This window comes from Spodoptera frugiperda, chromosome 18 (assembly GCF_023101765.2).
Source record: "Spodoptera frugiperda isolate SF20-4 chromosome 18, AGI-APGP_CSIRO_Sfru_2.0, whole genome shotgun sequence".
NCBI classification, from domain to species: Eukaryota; Metazoa; Arthropoda; class Insecta; order Lepidoptera; family Noctuidae; genus Spodoptera; species Spodoptera frugiperda.
In genome coordinates this window covers 5367192-5386284 of record NC_064229.1, presented here as the reverse complement: position 1 = coordinate 5386284, position 19093 = coordinate 5367192, and the positions used below count along the sequence as shown (strand labels likewise).

At 35.0% G+C, this 19093-nt stretch overlaps 1 protein-coding gene across 1 annotated transcript in view; it reads left to right on the top strand.

Annotated features, from left to right (window-relative positions):
- Positions 1 to 17288: 17288 nt before the first annotated feature.
- The window catches only part of LOC118278221 (transcription factor SPT20 homolog), a 63145-nt gene continuing 61340 nt past the window's right edge, over positions 17289 to 19093 (top strand). The window contains exon 1 of the mRNA XM_035597344.2: positions 17289 to 17456. Coding sequence (XP_035453237.2) covers positions 17435 to 17456 — 22 coding nt within the window. The 5' untranslated portion in view covers positions 17289 to 17434. The remainder of the gene's footprint in view (positions 17457 to 19093) is intronic.

Below are 19093 nucleotides of genomic sequence, written 5' to 3'. Positions count from 1 at the left end.
TTTTCATAGTAATCTTCTTTTGGATATAATGACAAGATCTTCTCGCCTGTGATGCAGGGTGTTGTTACTAGTACAGGTATTCTAAATTTGCGGAGATCTATAATTTTAATTACGATGTGTAGTTTGATTATTTTATATATAATAATAAATAAAGATTTATTTATTTTGCGTGTGTGAGTTTTGTGGAAATATCATCTATCACTTATCAAACTATCACCGAAGAAATATTGTTTTTCGTCAAAGTCCTGTACTTGGAAATCCCATATTAAACACTGATCGTGCATAAACTGAAATCAACAGTAGTACGTAGCTATTAAGCATTATTTTGGAAGAACCTTATGTATTGTATAGCTATTTTAGCGCCATCTGTAGATATTGTAGAGAAATTAACTTTTAAATCAAGGAGAAAGTGAGCCTTCGTGTTTCATTATACAGCCAAGTAGTTGCAGAAAGTAATTGTTATACCATACGCTAGATGGCGCGATGCTCTCCTCAAATGGAACGGTGTTTGGTACCTAGATGCTTACAGATTCTTTTTGTAGAGGGCGCTAGTAGTAGTTTTATTACAGCTTGTGAAATTAAAGTAAGTACATTACCTAATTACTTTTTAGAAACACATAGGTATATCGCAATTTTTTTCGTGTGTTGATACTTCATACTTTACAAAGATAATCACTGATAATGTAAATAAATACTACACTAATAAACGAAATGTTATTAGAACAGTGATATAATAACTGCGACATTCAAATATCATAGTTTAACTATCAATTAAAAGTAGATCTTAACATTTTACGAGTTTTAAATACATAATAATATATTCTTGTGCATCTAATCACATTAATAAGTATGGCGAATTATATTTGAATAAATATATTCGATTATAGGGTAATAATATTTTAACTGGTATTTAGAAATATTTTTCCATTTCATTAAGGCAATATTTGCTGCTAATTTTGTATAATCATTCGATTAGGTTGCAAGTTTAGCACTTAAACGAAGGCCTATAGTTTCTTTTTATTACTTATTTATTGACTTAATTTTGAATTCGACCGATTTACAATTATGTTATCTGTTGTTGCGAATAGTGTCTATGTATATCAAACAGAATCGGGGTTTTAGTATATCTTAACTTTGACTAAAAGTTAAACAAAATGATAAAGATACAAGGTCAGATTTTCTTCTGGTTACCAGGCAATTAGTTAAAAAACTATGAAAACAGATTTATACCTGATATAATACCCTTTATTTCTATACATAGATGGTATAGTAACATGAGCAGGTGTGATTTATTTTCGGAAACCTTGCCCTCCCATGGAATTCATCGGCATCCGTAAATCAAATAGAGCGGTTCATAGCCAACCAATCAGCCCGGAGACATTCCACAAAATTGCCAATTTTCCAGGAAAAAGTGACATTTATTAAAATTTTGTTTGCGGCCAAATTTTTTCGTGTTTACGTTGGCCTCATTTGAATTTATAAAAACCAAAGGTGATTATTGGAAATTGCTTTTGAGTTTTATTTCTTTTTGCGCATAAAAATACAATTCTTTTTTTTTCATTTTGATTACCGTTAAAATGTTTAATGAATTCGAGGTTTCGAAATCAAACATCTAATTTAGATCTGTGAAGGTTCATCAAGAATCAAGAATCCGAGAAAGTTCACAACTAGACTATGCTGCTGTTACATAAGAAAATTTCCCTTAAACTCTTCTCTAAGTAGGCAGGTTGAACCCAAAGTGGTTTAAAAAGTTGAGGTTTATCAGAGACTACTGGCTGCATGATGGACTCTGTCAATTGTCCAATGGTCCTTTACATTAGCTGTAGGAAGTGTCAGTTAAAAATCGATCATAATCCACAGATTTTAGACTGAAATAGATTACTAATTTCAGCTATTTCGGTTTTTACGACATGTAAGTAAATAATTATAATCTATTCCACAGTCACCACACACGATGTCCGATACTGTATGGCACCTAGATTATTATCACACGACAGTGGAACATTATGAAACCTGATTTGAAGTCAGAAAGAGACAAAAATACAATATATAAACAAACAATGCGTCATTAGCCACACAACACATTGTCACGCGACCTGACCTGGGTCAATACATGTAGGCGTGTTTCAATCAACAAATCAATTCAGTTACGTAACAAAATGTAGGTAAACTTTAAAACAAATTTTAAACATTTTAAAGCCAATTTAATGTGACATCTGATTATCATTATGTGACTAAATACATATTTATATATTCCACATACATATAATAATTTCCTGGGTATTTCTTAATTGCACACATTTTAAACAGTTTATGCAGTTAATTGCTTGCATGTTATTTTGAAATATCAAAACTGATACCGTTAATGAATATTAGGTATTTTGTAAGAGATCGTGTGATGTGACATCTTAGTTTGTGTGGGTGATGCTGTATACATTTTAAAAGTGACTTCTTCGTAGTAACTGTAGAAGGCGTAGCGCTTACAGTTGGGGTCCAACAGGGTCCTGATTCGAAGCTGCGGATTACCTAGTGGGTTTACTGGGGCTCCAGTTCGAAGGGCATTAGTAGGAACGGGGTAGTTTTTAGTAAGTAAAAGTCTGACTGTCCCTCTCGCCTCGCCCAAGGCGAAAGAATTCATTGGCTGATTACCCTCCTTAAAAAAAGGGATCGGGGATGTTTGCCATTGCCAAAAATATCTGAATCAATAATTGCATGAAATTTTGAATTACGAGCCGCATATTATAAGTCCCCCTTTAACGCATGGAACTCATAACATAAAGTGGGTGTTACGCTTCTACTCTTAGGGAATTAAAGGCGTAACTTTATATCATATTTATTGATAATATTAAGTGGTACAATGTGGGTGTTATGTACACCTTCTGCCTACGCCTTTTGCGAATGAAGGCGTAGTGTTTATATGTGGTGTTACACTTTAGTGGTAGTTATGTTTAACCGCCATAGTTCCTGTGAATGAGGCGTAGGTAGTCTTGTTAGGGCTGTATTACTTTCTTGTGTATTAGGTATTACAGGTCCTTTTCAGTTCTACGTAGTTATTGCGTAAACTTAAAGACTTAAAGTACAACAGTTGACCGCCAAACGCTTGTTTCATCTATTACGTCTCACGTTCTGTGCCTTTAGTACTAGTTTGCTTTACGTTTTATTATTTATCGCGAATTAACTAACCAATCAGAGCGCCGAACGCGCTCTTGTTTCGATCACGTCAAGCGTAAAACAAACTCGTACTAAGCTCTTTGATCTAATTTTTTTTCAGTATACAGAATAATCTGCTTGTCTTGTTAATTACGTTAAATGTTCTGATTCCATTTTTTTTCAGTGTACAGAATATATTATACTTATTGAAGTTATCTTGACAAGGTACTTCTATGTAAAATTTTAATTTAAAGTCTAACAAAAGTATAGCTGAAAAATCTATGTAGTGTGTGAGACATCTCGCCCTTACAAGTAGCATACACTTAATTAAAGTTATCCATTACATCAACACGTCTCACTGATCTCACTGCTCCCGAAGTTTCCATATTGCATCTATTTTGATAGACTTTCTTACGACTGACTAGTATATCCAATAGGTAAGGAAATCGACTATAAATTAACAATAGCATGAATGAATAACTTCTTTTACGAGGTGATAACAAAACCTGATTATGTATAAAATATTCATCTATTATTTAATTCAGTCTAGTTTATCGTTATTTATTGGTATTTTAAATAATATATTATGAACATTAAATTCACTAAAGCCTAAAAAAATATAGCTAGTTTTGATTTATTGACGAGGAAAAGAATAGGAAATCAATATATTTCAATTCATCAATATATTTTATAAAAAACACTGGGTAATTAAGTGGTTTAGAGTAGTTGAATATTGAGTAACGATATACAAAAAAACTGTTATTTCTTGAAGTTTATATGGGAATATAAAGGAATTAATTACGTAAAGCTTATATAAATTACTAGCTGACCCGCGCAACTTCGTTTGCGTGTATCCCGCTACTTCGACAAATACAGTCAACGCACCAACACATATTGGATACTAATTTTCAATTCACAATAACTTCTCTTTCCCTTAACCGCGTTTAAAATATTAAAATGTTTTTTGGTTTCTGTGACTCTTCTTTGATCGCCCCCCCTATCAGTTTTTGGAAAAAATATTTAAGTAATGTACAGATTTTTTTTGTCTTATATGTATAGATCAAAGTCGTAGTACCTACTTTTTAATATTATTTATTTTTTATGTACCGTTTTTTTATATTTTTTGTTTTTTTTTATGTACTTACCTACTTGTATGTACCTACATTTTAAACTTATTTACTTTTTACATTAATATCAAAAATAAATGCGATTTAATACTAACCTTAGAATACAATACCTATTATTATCATACAATTATTGTTGTCGCGCTGAAAAGCACGTTTTATTTTTCTCAAAGAGCTGCGATAAATAAACGCGTCCGATCGCTTCCAATTTCAAAGTGCTAATGGGGAGCCGCTGCTGCCGCCGACGCGCTATTTATAGGGACGCTGCCCCCGCCGCCGCGGCCGGCCCGTACCGTGCCGCAATACTAATATCGTGATATCTCCTAAACTATATGTCTAAATAACACACTGTAAACTGCAAAAATAATCTAAATTAAATGCTCGTGATGATGAACTTACTTATTATGATAAGGATATATGTATTATTGGTTATATCACCAGTTAAACATCACCCAACGAATTAAATGTTTTTTTAATACAGAAAAGTAGTTTTTGTGACTTAAATAAAAAAGCTGGATATATGTCATCGCGGACTTTTTTGTAGAACTAATAAAGACCAATGTTTTTGCTATACATTGTTCTTACTTGTATCCAACGGTATAAGCGGCGCACGCACAAATGCAATCTTCAATTAGATTTTTTTCTGACTTCTTGGACATAAATCGCTATAACTCAGCTAATATAGTTTCAATGTATTTCAATTATATATAAAAACCTGTCGGAGAAAATACTCTTTCTATTAGTGAAAACCGCATCAAAATCCGTTGCGTAGTTTTAAAGTTTTATGCATACGAAGGGACTACAGACAAAATGGGCGACTTTGTTTTATACTATGTATAGATGCAGCTGAAAACATTTGTGTTTCTTTCGAGCGACAAAATTTCCTGAAGTTTAATCTTCTTTTTTTTCTTCTTTCTTCTGGTCTTTTCCTTAATTAGTTACAGGGTTGGCACTGGATCTTAATTAAATTTGGATTAACCCGTTGTATGTCGGAACGCAGATCTACGCGAAACACAATGTGTTTTCTATTGTGACATCAACATTATGGTTAGACCACACTTTTAGTTAGTCCCGTTGTCAGGTTTTCAAAAAACTGGTACTCAACCTACGTAATATGATACGTAGAGTTTCATAGATTCTGCACTATTTGGGGGTTACAATATGTATTTATAAATGTGATATACCTATGTATAGTATGTATAGAGGTCATGGATTCTTATGTACGCACAACAACATAATTAATGGAAATTCAGGTATACATAAAAGTATTAGCTAACCATATACCACGTTAGTGTTCAAATAAAAATTACAAATTAGATCTTTGACGTCAATAAAGAAAGATCTTAAAAACATTTATTTCAAAATAGGCAAAAACTGTATAAAAATGTGTAAAATTGACGTCAAACTTTTTTTTTCGTAACTGCATCGATTGTGAAATTGTAATATGTAAGTGTCTTAGGAAACAGTTTGAAATATCTCCGTGTAAAGTAGGTAATTAATGTATTGATGCATTGCTTATTTCCGTGGTTTTAAAACATGTAATAAGGTTGCTGAAAAAAAAGTCAATATAACTATTGGTCCAATTTTGCACAGGTTTTAAGTAATTGCGAATTAAAATTAAAAATCACGGTTTATTCCCGAGAGTAGGCTGCGCGACATCGCCACATCTGTGCACGCTGCTCATGATGAAGAGTTCCTCTGTGACTCGAAACTAATAGAGCTTTTCTCCATTAATGTACGTGAGAAAACCGTGATTTTTAGTTAAACGTATTCTACTTAATATAGGTTCCGTCACCATGCGGCGATTGGCGATTGGTTTCCATACATGACATAAGAAATTACACATCGATATAATCCACTAATCCTTATATGTACACGAATGTAATTATTTTGATGAAATATTACAACTGTTTGCAGAATCGTTGTGTAAAGTAGTTGGTCTAATAAATTGGTTGCATTGTGCAACATAGATGCTGTGTGCTCAGATGTAATTGTGGATTTAACGAGAACTTAAACATATGATGTAGTCTGCGATGTGTATTATTTACTTGGTTTATTAATCCACACTTGTTTCTTTTGCTGTTTGATTGCAAGATGCGGTGTTTCAGGATTTATATGCAACTTTTTCAATATTTGTGTTACTTAGTAGGTATAAGTAATATGGAATATCATGCCTTCTTATTCTCAGAAGGGGTAGGTTGAGACCGAGTAATATTACTATGTAAAATTTAAGTTTTTGAGTTAACATTAAGCTTAGCTGTATGAATTAAGCTTTACACTGTGTGTAACTGTTATATTCAACATTTCAGCATTCATACTTTCTTAAATGCATTTAGGCCTAAAACTAGGAACAAAATCCAGAACTCAGAACATTGTCGCACATATTATGCTTGCGACGAATTCGCTAAAGTTCTTTTTTAAACGTTGCTCCACACTAGGTTTTCCTCTTGTGTCGTGGGTGCGTTTACATACATACATGTTCACATACACATCACAAGTAGATCCGATAGAACTATTTGTGGATCACACAAAGAGATGCTTGGTGCGGGAATTGAATCCCCTACAGGCTGCGCGGCAGCCGGTTGCCCAGCCACCGCACCAATCGTGCAGTTACTGTAATGTCTTATTAAGTAAAGATGTCACATAATATGACTCGAATTATTTGCTACCGGTTTACTAACTAACTTTTACAAGTTTGAACTCAAACAAAATATCAAGGATGATTATATAAAAAGCGATCTAGATTTTCAAGCATCTTAAAAAGAATTGCAAGATTGCACCAGAATTTGTTCAAACAGGTTTCTTTCTCGCAGCAAGGCCGTACTATAATCAATTTAGATTGCCTAGAGTCTGTACACGTCCCTAGAATAATCTAGACTAGAATATGATGAATGTTGTGCTTTTTGTAAAATGATAAATTGTTTTGGCTATTGGGCAAAAGTGTCTTAGACAGTTAGACCCGTGTCTGCCTTTTAAACGTGGTAATATTAGGAATTCATATTTTTTCTTTAGGTATGCTATAATTTAAACTGCGGACTACATTACTGGGTCTCCGGCTTAAAGCAGGAGTAGGAACAGGGTAGTTTTTAATTTGTAAAAGCCTGATATTCCCCCTCGCCCAAGGCGAGAAAAGTCATTGGATGATTTTTCCCCTTCAAAAAAAGGTATGCTATAATTTGGTAGGTGAATGCAAGGAGATCGCAGCTTAAAAGGTTAAGAGCCTGTTTCACAATGTCTGGATAGCTGCTATTTACCAGATAAAATTGAATTAAGAACGTGATTTGTGTGAATGAGTATAATATAAAAATAAGTCGACTTTTCCTTCCTGACGCTATAAATGCAGAACGCACGAACCGATTTCCACGGTTTTGCATTCGTTGGAAAGGTCTTGGGCTCCGTGACTTTTAAAGCAAAGAAAATTCAGGGAACATTCAAGAGAAAATCAGGAAAACAGGGAAAATTATTGGTGCTTATATGGAGTTGGTAAAACAGGAGCGAAGGCTTATCAACGAGGGTTGTTACCCTGTATCAATGCTGTCTGTCCTATAGTTGGCACTACCAATAGTCCTGGGAAGACCAGGACTCAACTTCATAAAATGATAAAAAACATAATTAGCTTTTTGCCTTATCTTATTAGGCCCAAGTATTAGTACGTATCGTTGGGTCTAATTAGGTCTGATCTTATGAAATGTTTCTTGTTTTCTCAGGGTTTAGCATGTATTTTGTTTCTGGCATTTTTTCTTGGCTAAAAATAAATTAAATATTTTTTTTACATTGTCGTTCATGTTATCAGTAAGTGGCATACAACTATCTAATGACGATTATTACTGGCAATTTTCTACTTTACTTATTTCTTTTTTATATATAGGTTTTTTATTCTTTATATTCATATAGGTACTTTTACCTTACCGCCTGATTGTCTTTTGTCCTCGTGTCGCCAATGCTAATTAATACCAATGTCAAGTTGCATAAGGTTGATTTTGCGTTCACACATCACCGTAGTAAAATTACTTACGCAGATAGCAAGATGATTAAAATAAAATGTATTTGTTAACATACAAATGACATTCAGTTAAGTTGAAACGTTGAAACAATATAATATTATAATATGTCGCAATAACAATAAAAAAATCTTCCAGAATCTCATACGGTTGGCAAATAGAGTAAACTTCCATTCTGGCCTAGTAATACTAGTTTTGCACAATTCGTAATATTATTAACAAGTTTAATTAAGTATGTTTGGCACTCTTACTTAATGTGTGAAGCGTATATTTATTGGAGTACGTAATTATGTGTTACATGGCCACTGTGAAGTGTATTCAGTAGTATAAGATGATTGTCATTGTCGTAAAATCGACCCAGCTTAATGATATTATAAGTAAAAGGTGTAGATACTTAATAAGCGCTCAGAGAGTGTCATATTACAATGTGGACAATTGGCAACGTTTTTCTAGTATAGTTTGTAACGTCTCGCGCTCCCCGTAAAGTGTCACGCATTATGTTAAAGGGTGTTATGGCATCTCTACTTTGAGTTTGTTTCATGGTTGGGTCTATTATCTCCACTCGTACTCCATTTTAACGAAAGATTTTACCAAAACAAAAAGTTGTCTGATAACGCAATTAGGAAGTAACTTATAGCCACAGTTGCCTTGAGTTGAAAGCTGGAAATCAGCATAACTATTTACGTTCATATTTGATCTACGATTTTATAAACTTACTGTAATAAGAACTTATATGATTTATCACATTTATGTCGATGTTCAAGTTACGTATTAGATACTCGCGTCCACACTAAGACATACTTACTTTCTCACGGTTTACATATGAAACATAAAAATCTAGATTAAACTCGCTCAGTTTATTATCCTTTTGTTATATGATTAGAGGTTAATTATATATTTAACTGTTATCTAGTGACTCTAAGTGAAGGTTGTGAATATATTTGATTGTTATTCAGTTAATGTGAAGTTAAATAGACCTTTAAAAGTTTTTATCTGATTTCTTAGTTGTTTTTCATTGAAGATTAAGTAACTGTGTGATTTGCGGTAGTTTATAGTCGACTGTTTACTTGTTTGTGAGCTTAATTCTTGAGCTAAACAATAACAACTTATTAATTTTATCTTGTCTTGAAGGAAAATAAATGCTTTTTCATGTAGCTTTAGACAGAAGTTGGCAGTATCTATTTCTGCTTAGAAAACGAGAGATTTTTTATAGTTTAAGATTATTAAACTTAAGGTAAGATTTATTTGCCACGAAAGACCTGGCGGGTTATCGGGGCTCCGGCTCGAAAAACAGAAGTAGGAACGGGGTGGTTAATAGTCAGTAAGAGTCTGACACTCCCTCTTGCCTTACTCAAGCCAGGAGAAGATATTGAATGATTTACTTCTTCAAAAAAAGGTAAGATTTACTTAATTCCAATACGGTACTACAGAACTTATAATGGTTTCAGCAAGGTTAAACTGTAATAGTCTGGAAGATTTTATAAAAAACGTAAATAAGTTACTCAATCGAACTAATTGACACGTGCCAAATACGATATGCGATCCTCAAGACTACAAAAGCGATCTTAATTTTGTAACGATTATAAATTATGATTATGACTGATCCTAAACTTATTAATGATGATCAAATTATGACAGGTAGTGACCGTGGTACGAGGAGATTGTACCAATGATGGTACCTAGGTCAGTAAATAAATGATCCATGTCTAATCTTTTACTCTAACATCATTAAAGTAAATGAATGCTTTTTAAATGGACGCTGAATGTTTTGAACTATTAAAATATTGCTTCTCCCACTAGGCTTTTTATTCCCGAGATCCCTCTTGGGCAGGAAGACACTGATATGATGTAACTTCTACTTTCCCACTAGTTTTCTATAGGTAAGGCCCATGTGATAGGGTATGAACTTACCGAATATAGCAAGCTTTCTAGACTGTGCTACTATTGAACAATCAAAACACACGTATCGTCATGCCTTTTATCCCCGAGACCCGAAGTTTTACATCTGGGGAGGTGTTTACCTCTGCCTACCCCTGAATGCCGTAATGTGCACTACGGTACGTAATGCCACTGTACAATAGACACTTTTCACCATTTATGTTATAAGTCCAATGTAAAAGAGAGTGAGCCTATTGCCATATACCACGGACACAATTCCGGACTCTGTGCTGCTACAGAGAATTTTTCGAAACTCCGAAAAATCGCAGTAATATTTTAAGGATCAACAATATATTTTTAGAAATTCTTTACAACCATTCGACCAGATAATGCAGTTTTTATTTTTAGCATTTAATGTATTGTAAGTTCACGTTTATGTATCTATTCAATCTTGTTATCTGTCAATTTGTCATATAATGATTTACATTAGCGAATATGTTAGACGTTGCCTTAAACTAATCAAGCGCCCTCTGAACATCTCAAAGCTGTCATTACTTAGTAAATGTCACGTGAAATGCGGTTTAGTTCAAATAAATTAGTACATTATACATTAGTTCCAGTAACAAATGTGCTCATTCCTGTGACATGACCATATGTTATATGTTCCATTTGTCATTAAATATTTGTTGTAGCCGTGTTTTGGGAAACTTCGAAATATTCCCAAGTTAATACAACCATTAATGGCGGTCTATTTCATCAATAAATACGTCTTCTTAAGGATCAATTTAAATGAACACGAGCACGTTCTATTGCCGAATTGGATCGAAATTAAGATTTTAAATATTGAATGGATTTGCAAAAATTTCGAACAATAGCTATCATCACCTATTATTCCATTTTTCATGTTTAGTGTCAGGCATTTCGTCACGTTAGAGCAGAATAGATTTGTCATCAGCCCTATTCTTCCCGCAAGTCTCATATGAGCACGGAGCTGCGGATTGCCTAGTGGGTTACCGGGGCTCCGGCTCGTAAAGCAGGGGTAGATCATCTCCGGTCATTTAAACACGGGCCTGCGGACGCTTAACAAGAACCAAATACGTGGGTGCGGCGCGTCACGTCCCGCGCGTGCCTGTAGGAGCCATCGGACCACCATACATTGGGCCCAGTAGAGCTGATGCCGACTCGGATGCGGACAGCGGGGTTACCGGGGGCTCCGACTCGAAAAGCTGGAGTAGAAACGGGGTGGTTTTTAGTTAGTAAGAGTCTAACAATCCCTCTCGCTTCGCCCAAAGTGGGAGAAGATGATTTTCCTGTCTCATAAATAAATAAAAGTCCCGTATGAGGACAGCAGCATCCTCTGGTAACTAGTCTACCAAGCATGGAAATTATGACATGACAAAGTCCCTTGTACATAGGAGACTGGCTGTTGATGATGATAATGAATATATGTTATGTAGGAAGGTAAATAAAATGTAACTAAAATCCATAATGAATTAGCTATTAAACAAAATTTTTATATTTTCATATCACATAGCCGACAAACAAAAACAAAACAAACAAATAATGCACATTTTAAAGTGATATGTCAGATACACTACGCGTTCTTATTTAAAATCCAATTCCAAAACCCAAGTTTAATTGAAAATGTAGTTCCTAACAAAAGGTACAATTGGTATTGTTCAAATCTAGTTATTTTTGATAATGCAATAGTATCTATGTACCTACGTATATGGCTATTTGTAGAATTGGTTAGCTCATGTTTTGTGGAGCTTGATGTTCCAATTAATTCAGTTGTTAATCGAAACAGCTTTGTAACTACATCGCTTTTAATAACGTTTGGTTTAAATCTAATTCGGTTATTCATAACTGCGTTTGTCATTCGATGCGTTGTTAACTATGGAAGTTGCATGTTTCTTTTATCGATGTTTAAATATAAAGTCACGTAATTTAATACTGGACTTTTGTGTATCCTAAGTAAGAGGGTTTGCCATAATGAGTGATCTGAGATTTCCAAACAAAATGTTTGCTTCTACTATGCTTTTTTTTGAGGGGGGAAAATCATCCAATTACTTCTATCTCCTTGGGCGAGGCGAGAGGGAGTGTCCGACTCTTACTGATCAAAAACCACCCCATTCCTACTCCTGCTTTTCGAACCGGAACCCGGTAAACCCAATAGGTAGTCCGCAGCTTCGGTGCTTCTACTATGCTATATGGCACAATGACACCTATTCGAAATGCAAACAGAAATTGAGAACTTGTTGCGATTATGCGTGGTAAATTGACCCGTAACACCTTAAAATGAATTATTTGACGCATACTATAGGTAATAGTAACAGTATTACTGCTAAATTGTAACACTATTAGGAAATAAGCATTTAAAATCCAATGTTTTCTATTACCTACACAAAAAACAGTGAAGAACTCACTATAAATGTAAACGACGTTCCACTAACACGACGTGTGCAAATTATGCGCGAAGGCAATAATAAAATTACGTGCACACGGCTCACATCAAGCTATACAAAACCAGTTTACCATGGTCTCGCTTTGTATGATCTTTCTGTACATTCGACGGTCAGTTTATACTGGTTTGTTTAGGTTGATATGCAGCCGTGTGCACAAAAACATAGACAGTGCCAAATAAGAGGTGCGGCAGACACCGTCATGTTATATCATTAGGAAATCGTGATCTTTTTACTACATGAGGCCTAATTTACCCCAAAAAGGAAAGTCAAACTTTGATTATGTATTGTATCTAGATGTAGCTCAATCCATTCCAATGTTTCTATCTTCAATAGATTTTAGAATATTCATGTTATTTTAATAACGAACTAGCGTAGTAGCCAGCGAGCCAGCCAGCTGGTTTTCCCGAGGGATACAAATCTTTCAATTCTATCCTTTGGAATTACTCAGTAGAAAATAATGAACAATTTAACTGCCGTATAGGTCACCGATGACTGGAGTTAGCAAAGGATTTGCAGCAGTTTTCTGATGGCTATCAAAGGCTAGAAGACTTAAAAATTGTATTGCACCTTCATCATCATCATCATCAGCCGAGAGACGTCCACTGCTGAACAAAAACCCTTAGTCCTCCACGTAAAACGACAAGCCGCCACCTGCATCCACTGGCTTTTACACCTTGCTTTGGTAAAAACCAAGCTTACAGAGGCCTCTCTTGTTACACAAAAGAGGCAATTTATTTTATTGTCTACCTATTCATAGCTCAGGGTGATCTTTCCCTTAATTTCTCTCATTAAATACATATATACGTACAAAGGTATAAAAAGCATAGGCTTTTTCATATTATAAGCCGGTAAACGAGCAGACGGTTGCTATAGGTAACTTGTCTCTCATTAACAGTGCGTAGACTAATGAGTTTAATATAATATACAATGTAGTAATTAACCTGTCAGGTATATGCGACGTCAGACTAGCTACGGATGACGTATGTATAATGCGTGGTTAGAGAACATTAGCTCATTAGACGCAATGGAAATCTGATACCTGTACTGAGAGATTTGACGGATTAATTTAGTATTGAATAATTAATAAATACATATTATGCAAGGCCAAGTGGCGTCGCCACATCTGCTTTTCCCGTGAACCAGTGTCATGTGTAGTCCCTTAACCAACTCTTGGTTAAGGGACTACCTACAGGTATCTTAACAAAAAAGGGCATAAAACCCGTTTAAGAAGCCTGGATATTATGACATGTCCCTTTTGTTGAGAATACCCTTAGACCAGTAGCAGTAACCGTAATTGCGGACTGCCAAGCGGGTTACCGCGGCTCAGGCTCGAAAAGCAGGAGTAGAAACTGGGTGGTCATTAAGAATTCTCACTTCTTCTCGCCTCGCCCAAGGTGGTGAAGACACTGGATGATTTTCCTCCCTCAAAGAAAAGGAGCAGTGAACTCTCACGCACTATTGATGATAGTTATGATCAAGCATTTTAATCTTTCAAAATATGATTAAAGATGACTCTTAACAGAAAGAATACCGATTTCTTGATGGTTTTGATTTATTCAAAACAGGAGTGCCCAAATTATTCATGACTTCATGTTATTGTGAGTGTTTATTATGAATGGGTACTAACCTAAATAATGCTTGTTTCTGCTGTTGGATTTAGGACGATCATTTTATAGTCGTTAAATTTTTTTTTTACGTTTGATGGGTAAAGCTTTTTTCTCGACATGCTGGATCCAGCTATATGTACTGCGTTTTTAATTAAAATAGCAGCTAATGAAGACATAAGAATTAAAAGTACCAAACTTTTGGTATGCCTTAGTTTTGAGAGGCAGAATCATCAAATGACTCCTACCTAAGGTGAGGAGTTTCAGATATTCACTGACTCAAAACCTCGTTTGAGCCGAAGTCTTGAATCACATTTTTTTTAAAGTATTTTGCGACTCTATTATCTTCTCCGGTATATTGTGCATTTAAAACAGGCAAGTTTACATGCACATGTCACCCAGACCCAAAACAACAATTTGTGGATCACATAAAGAGTTGCTCCGTGCGGGAATCGAACCCGCTACACGTTGCACGGCAGCCAGTTGCCCAGCCACCGCGCCAACCGTGCAAATGTAAGAACCATTTTAAACAGCTAAACTAACAAACATATTTGCGGTGTTTAAGTAAAAATAATAGCGAAGTTCCGTGACATCACATCACGTAAGCTATAAGTACTGATGGTATGAAAGAATGGAGATGTAATCGAGTGTTACAAATAACGGACAGTGACGCAATCTCATGTGTTCCTGGTACCTTTTAATGACTGTTGTGTTGTTCTAGTTGCTATGAAAATGAGTTAGTCTGGTCATGGGGGTTAGATAGAAGGTGGTTATTTAAGGTTGTGTTAGTAAAATTGTAGTTGAAGGAATAAGGAATAAATTTTGGGAAATATTGAGCAGATTTTTTTATGGTACCTATAAATCGGTAAACGATTAGACGGATCACCTGATGGTAAGTAATCGCCGCCGTCTATGGACGCCCGAAACACCAGTGGCGTTACTAGTGTGTTGGGGTTTTGGGGTTTAGTTCCCCAAGGTTGTTGGGGAATCGGGGATAGGTTTAAGATTGGGGAGGGGGTAATTTGGCCACCGGTAAAGGAAAAATACATACTCAATTTCGATAAAAACACGTCCATTAATCAATATTTTATCTATAATAGGTAATAAGTAGTTACATGTTTTGCCTGCGTTTCGACCCACCTCATTAGGTCACAGATTATGTGATCATAACAGCAAGAAGTCCAGTTGGACAAACATGGTTTTAATTACGTTATTTCATGTACGACTTAATTAATCACACTATCACTACATAGTATAAAACAAAGTCGCTATTTTTGTCTGTTTGTCTGTATGCTTAAATCTTTAAAATTACGCTACGGATTTTGATGCGGTTTTTTCTAATAGGTAGAGTGATTCAAGAGGAAGGTATAATACAGGCATAATATATCACCAATGCACCTATGCGAAGCTGGGGCGGGTCGCTAGTAGTATTATAAATGAGAAAGTTTGTTTGTTCGTCAATCACACTGAAACTACTGATAGAAACGACGGATTTTGATGAAATTTTATATACAGACAGGGCATGCGCTGACTTGGGTGATAGGATACTTTTTATCCCACGAAAACGCGAGCGAAGCCGCTGGTTAAAGCGAGTTACTTAATGCGTAAGTCTTTACAAGAAAATGCGTATATGTCACTTATGTAGAAGTCCAAGTAAAGGTATGTTTCCGTTCATTTCTTCCTTCCTTATTAACTTGGTTACCTAATTAAATTACATTTCATTACATTTGAGGCATGTCTCGTCGAAGGAAATCATAAAACTATTGTAGCGTATTGCAATAAAGATATTGATATATGTATATTAATATAGGTAATAGATCGATAAACAGAATCATCTTTATTGTACACCATTCATAATAATACGTACAGAAAATAAATAATAAATAAAATAAATATCGTCACGCCTTTTATCGCCGAAGGGGTAAGTAGACGAGCACATTGTGGCACGTAATGCCACTGTACAATCAAATGTCCACCCACTTTTACAATTTATGCCGTAAGTCCCATGTAATAGGGGTGAGCTTATTACCACGTACCCGGCTCATTACCAGACTCCGTGTTTTACTGCAAACTTTATCAACCAAACTAACCATCTCTGTGCGGGTCTTTAGCGCGCGTTGCGTTCTGTGATCGATCAGACCACCACAGATGGGGACCAGTAGGGCTGATACTTGATCCGGAGCTGCGGACTACCTATCGGGTTTACCAAGGCTCCGACTCGAAAAGAAGGAGTCGGTTCGGGGTGGTTTTTAGTCAAGAAAGAGTCTGAAACTCCCTCTCGCATCGCCCAAGGCGGGAGAAGGTATTGGATGACTTTACCCTCTCAAAAAAAAAGTCTAAATTGTGAAAATTATGTCTGCCTCGTTGCTCGAGTGATCGCGACTGTCAAGCAATCAAGTTATCCAAATCTTTCCAGGCCAATTTGGTCGTATAAGTAAAATTATTATCTAACTGTAAGGTCTAGAAAGTGAATAAACGCGTTTATTGAAAACTATCCAAAATAGCAATCAAAAATCAAATTCGAAAATGGTGATGTAAGTTTCATAAAATTCAATGTATCTATTGTATTATCAGTAGCCTGTTAGTCACATTATAATTCAGTATTGTTGGCTTCAGTTAATAAAAAATCATTTGGTGTATTGTTGCCTGATTTACCTAACGGTCAGTCACGATGGTCGACCTGTCGGTAGAAATCGTTGTTCAAGACAAAATTTTGGTCTAAAACGCATAGAAAATGTGGGACATTCCTGATATTTATTACAAGTTGCAAATTAGACACAGGTTTCTTTAGATTCTTTAGTTTTTTAATCCGTATCTACTTTAATTCAAAATCGAGAAGCTATTATGAATAAAATGTTTTGCTTTGATGGTTAAAGGGGAAAAAGGAAGTGTTGCAATAAAAACAAGAATATAACACGTGTGGAATAAATAAATGTAGTAATATCAATCATCGCACTAATTAAATCGTCGGATTATGTGTTCGTGCGTATGCAATAGTAGTAATGTCAACAAACCCTTGGTTTCCCGGTGCTCCTGAGCCCCACCACATAGAAAGTGAAGGCGCTACGGACGGTCGCTGCGTGCGCGCATCTAACACACGCGGCTCGGCGACGGACCACGTCGAACGCCGCTGTTCAAATACATCCGAACTTCGAACTAATTTCTGTTACTTTTAAACTTGTGTCAGTGTTGCAAGCTGTATAAACTCTACAATGAAGATTTTCGTTTTTCTCGGTAAGTCTAATATTTTTTCTTTCAAAATTTTTGATGTGTAGAAAAAATGAGAACGTTTGTGTCGATATTTGAGATATCGCTTATTTAAAAAGCAAAATGATAACACGCAAGTGGCACAATATCTTCCTGATTTGCACATTAAACAAAGCATGAAAATTCTTGATGGCCATTAGTCGGCGTCGTAGAAAAAAGTACGCACGACAATTTTCCGCCAATTTGTGACCGGCTGTGTTCGACGCGTATTCTTTTGCGGCAGCCGTGTTACCACAAAACGTAATAAGACATCAGATTATTCACAAGTGAAATTTTGTATACAGCTATTATTTTATAACACCGCAAATCACGATGTTTGGAGAAAACAAGACAGTATCATCGTTGTACTGCGACAAACTCACGATTTGTTAAATAAATCAATTGTTTTCATAAAGAATTGTGATGTTGACAGATTAAAATACGTATCACCTATGTTCTGTAATTATTATTTTCTTTCTTTTTAATAAAGAAATACGGATTTTATAGTATCATAGCGGAACGCGCGCCATCATGCGAGTGTTATATGCGTGTATTTAATTAGTGTTTTGTAGTTCCTTTTTTTTAAATTTCGTTATGTAGGTCGACCAGTGTTATTGGAAAATTGAGGCATGATTTAGTCATTCGTTATCGCGTTTAGAACTTTTTTGATAGGACGATATTTAGGAAGGATTGTATTCTATACTAGCTTTTGCCCGCGACTTCGTTCGCGTGGAATAGTGACTTCCGGCAAATTTTTGGTTTTAACCACATAGTCCCGATCTCGCGGGATCTCTTCAAAAATGAGATGTGGAAGATATTCCAGGGAACTCTTCAAAAATCAACATAATGAGCTCTGCGTTTGAATTTAATAGATGTATACTCACTTAGGGCATTGAAAAAATAGTTTAAAAACGGACTTAAACTAACTTAAAACTAAAGAAAGCTACGAATTACGAAATTATAACAATTAAAAAAGAAACTATATTACAACCTATCCTCTATGCTATAATAACCAAGCTTAAACTAAATAATTTAAAAGAAACGACTTAAATCTAATCTAATTAATTTATAAATTAGACTTACAATTTTATTAAAAAAACTAACTACAGTAACTACTAATAATCGATATCAAACTAAACCTACGTTAAATAGTTTAACCAAAAAACCAGGAAAACCCAACAAATAAACTTATTAATTGACAAATACAACGAAACCAATTTAGAATATACGAAACAGCAGGACCACTACAGACAAATAATCATACGACTGATAATACACTTTTTCTACGATAGTACCGAAGCGCTCGGCCGATACCCAACCAAATGAATGTAACGAAACCATAGCGCGATCTATTTCGATCCGAAATCGAAAGACAACTTGGATTATTTATTTATACCCCGTTCGGGCATTTTCTTTGTACTAAAAGTTTAATTATATTGATATTATTTTTTTCATACCTTTTTACTATTTATTTACTTTTTTTCGATGAATTAAAACAATAACATGAACCGAAGTCGTGTAACGATCGACATAGAATTATTTATAAATAATTTATTTCTTATTTTTATTTTTTGATTTTTGAAATAAAAATATATATATGTCCTTTCTAAGGTTCTAAACTATAT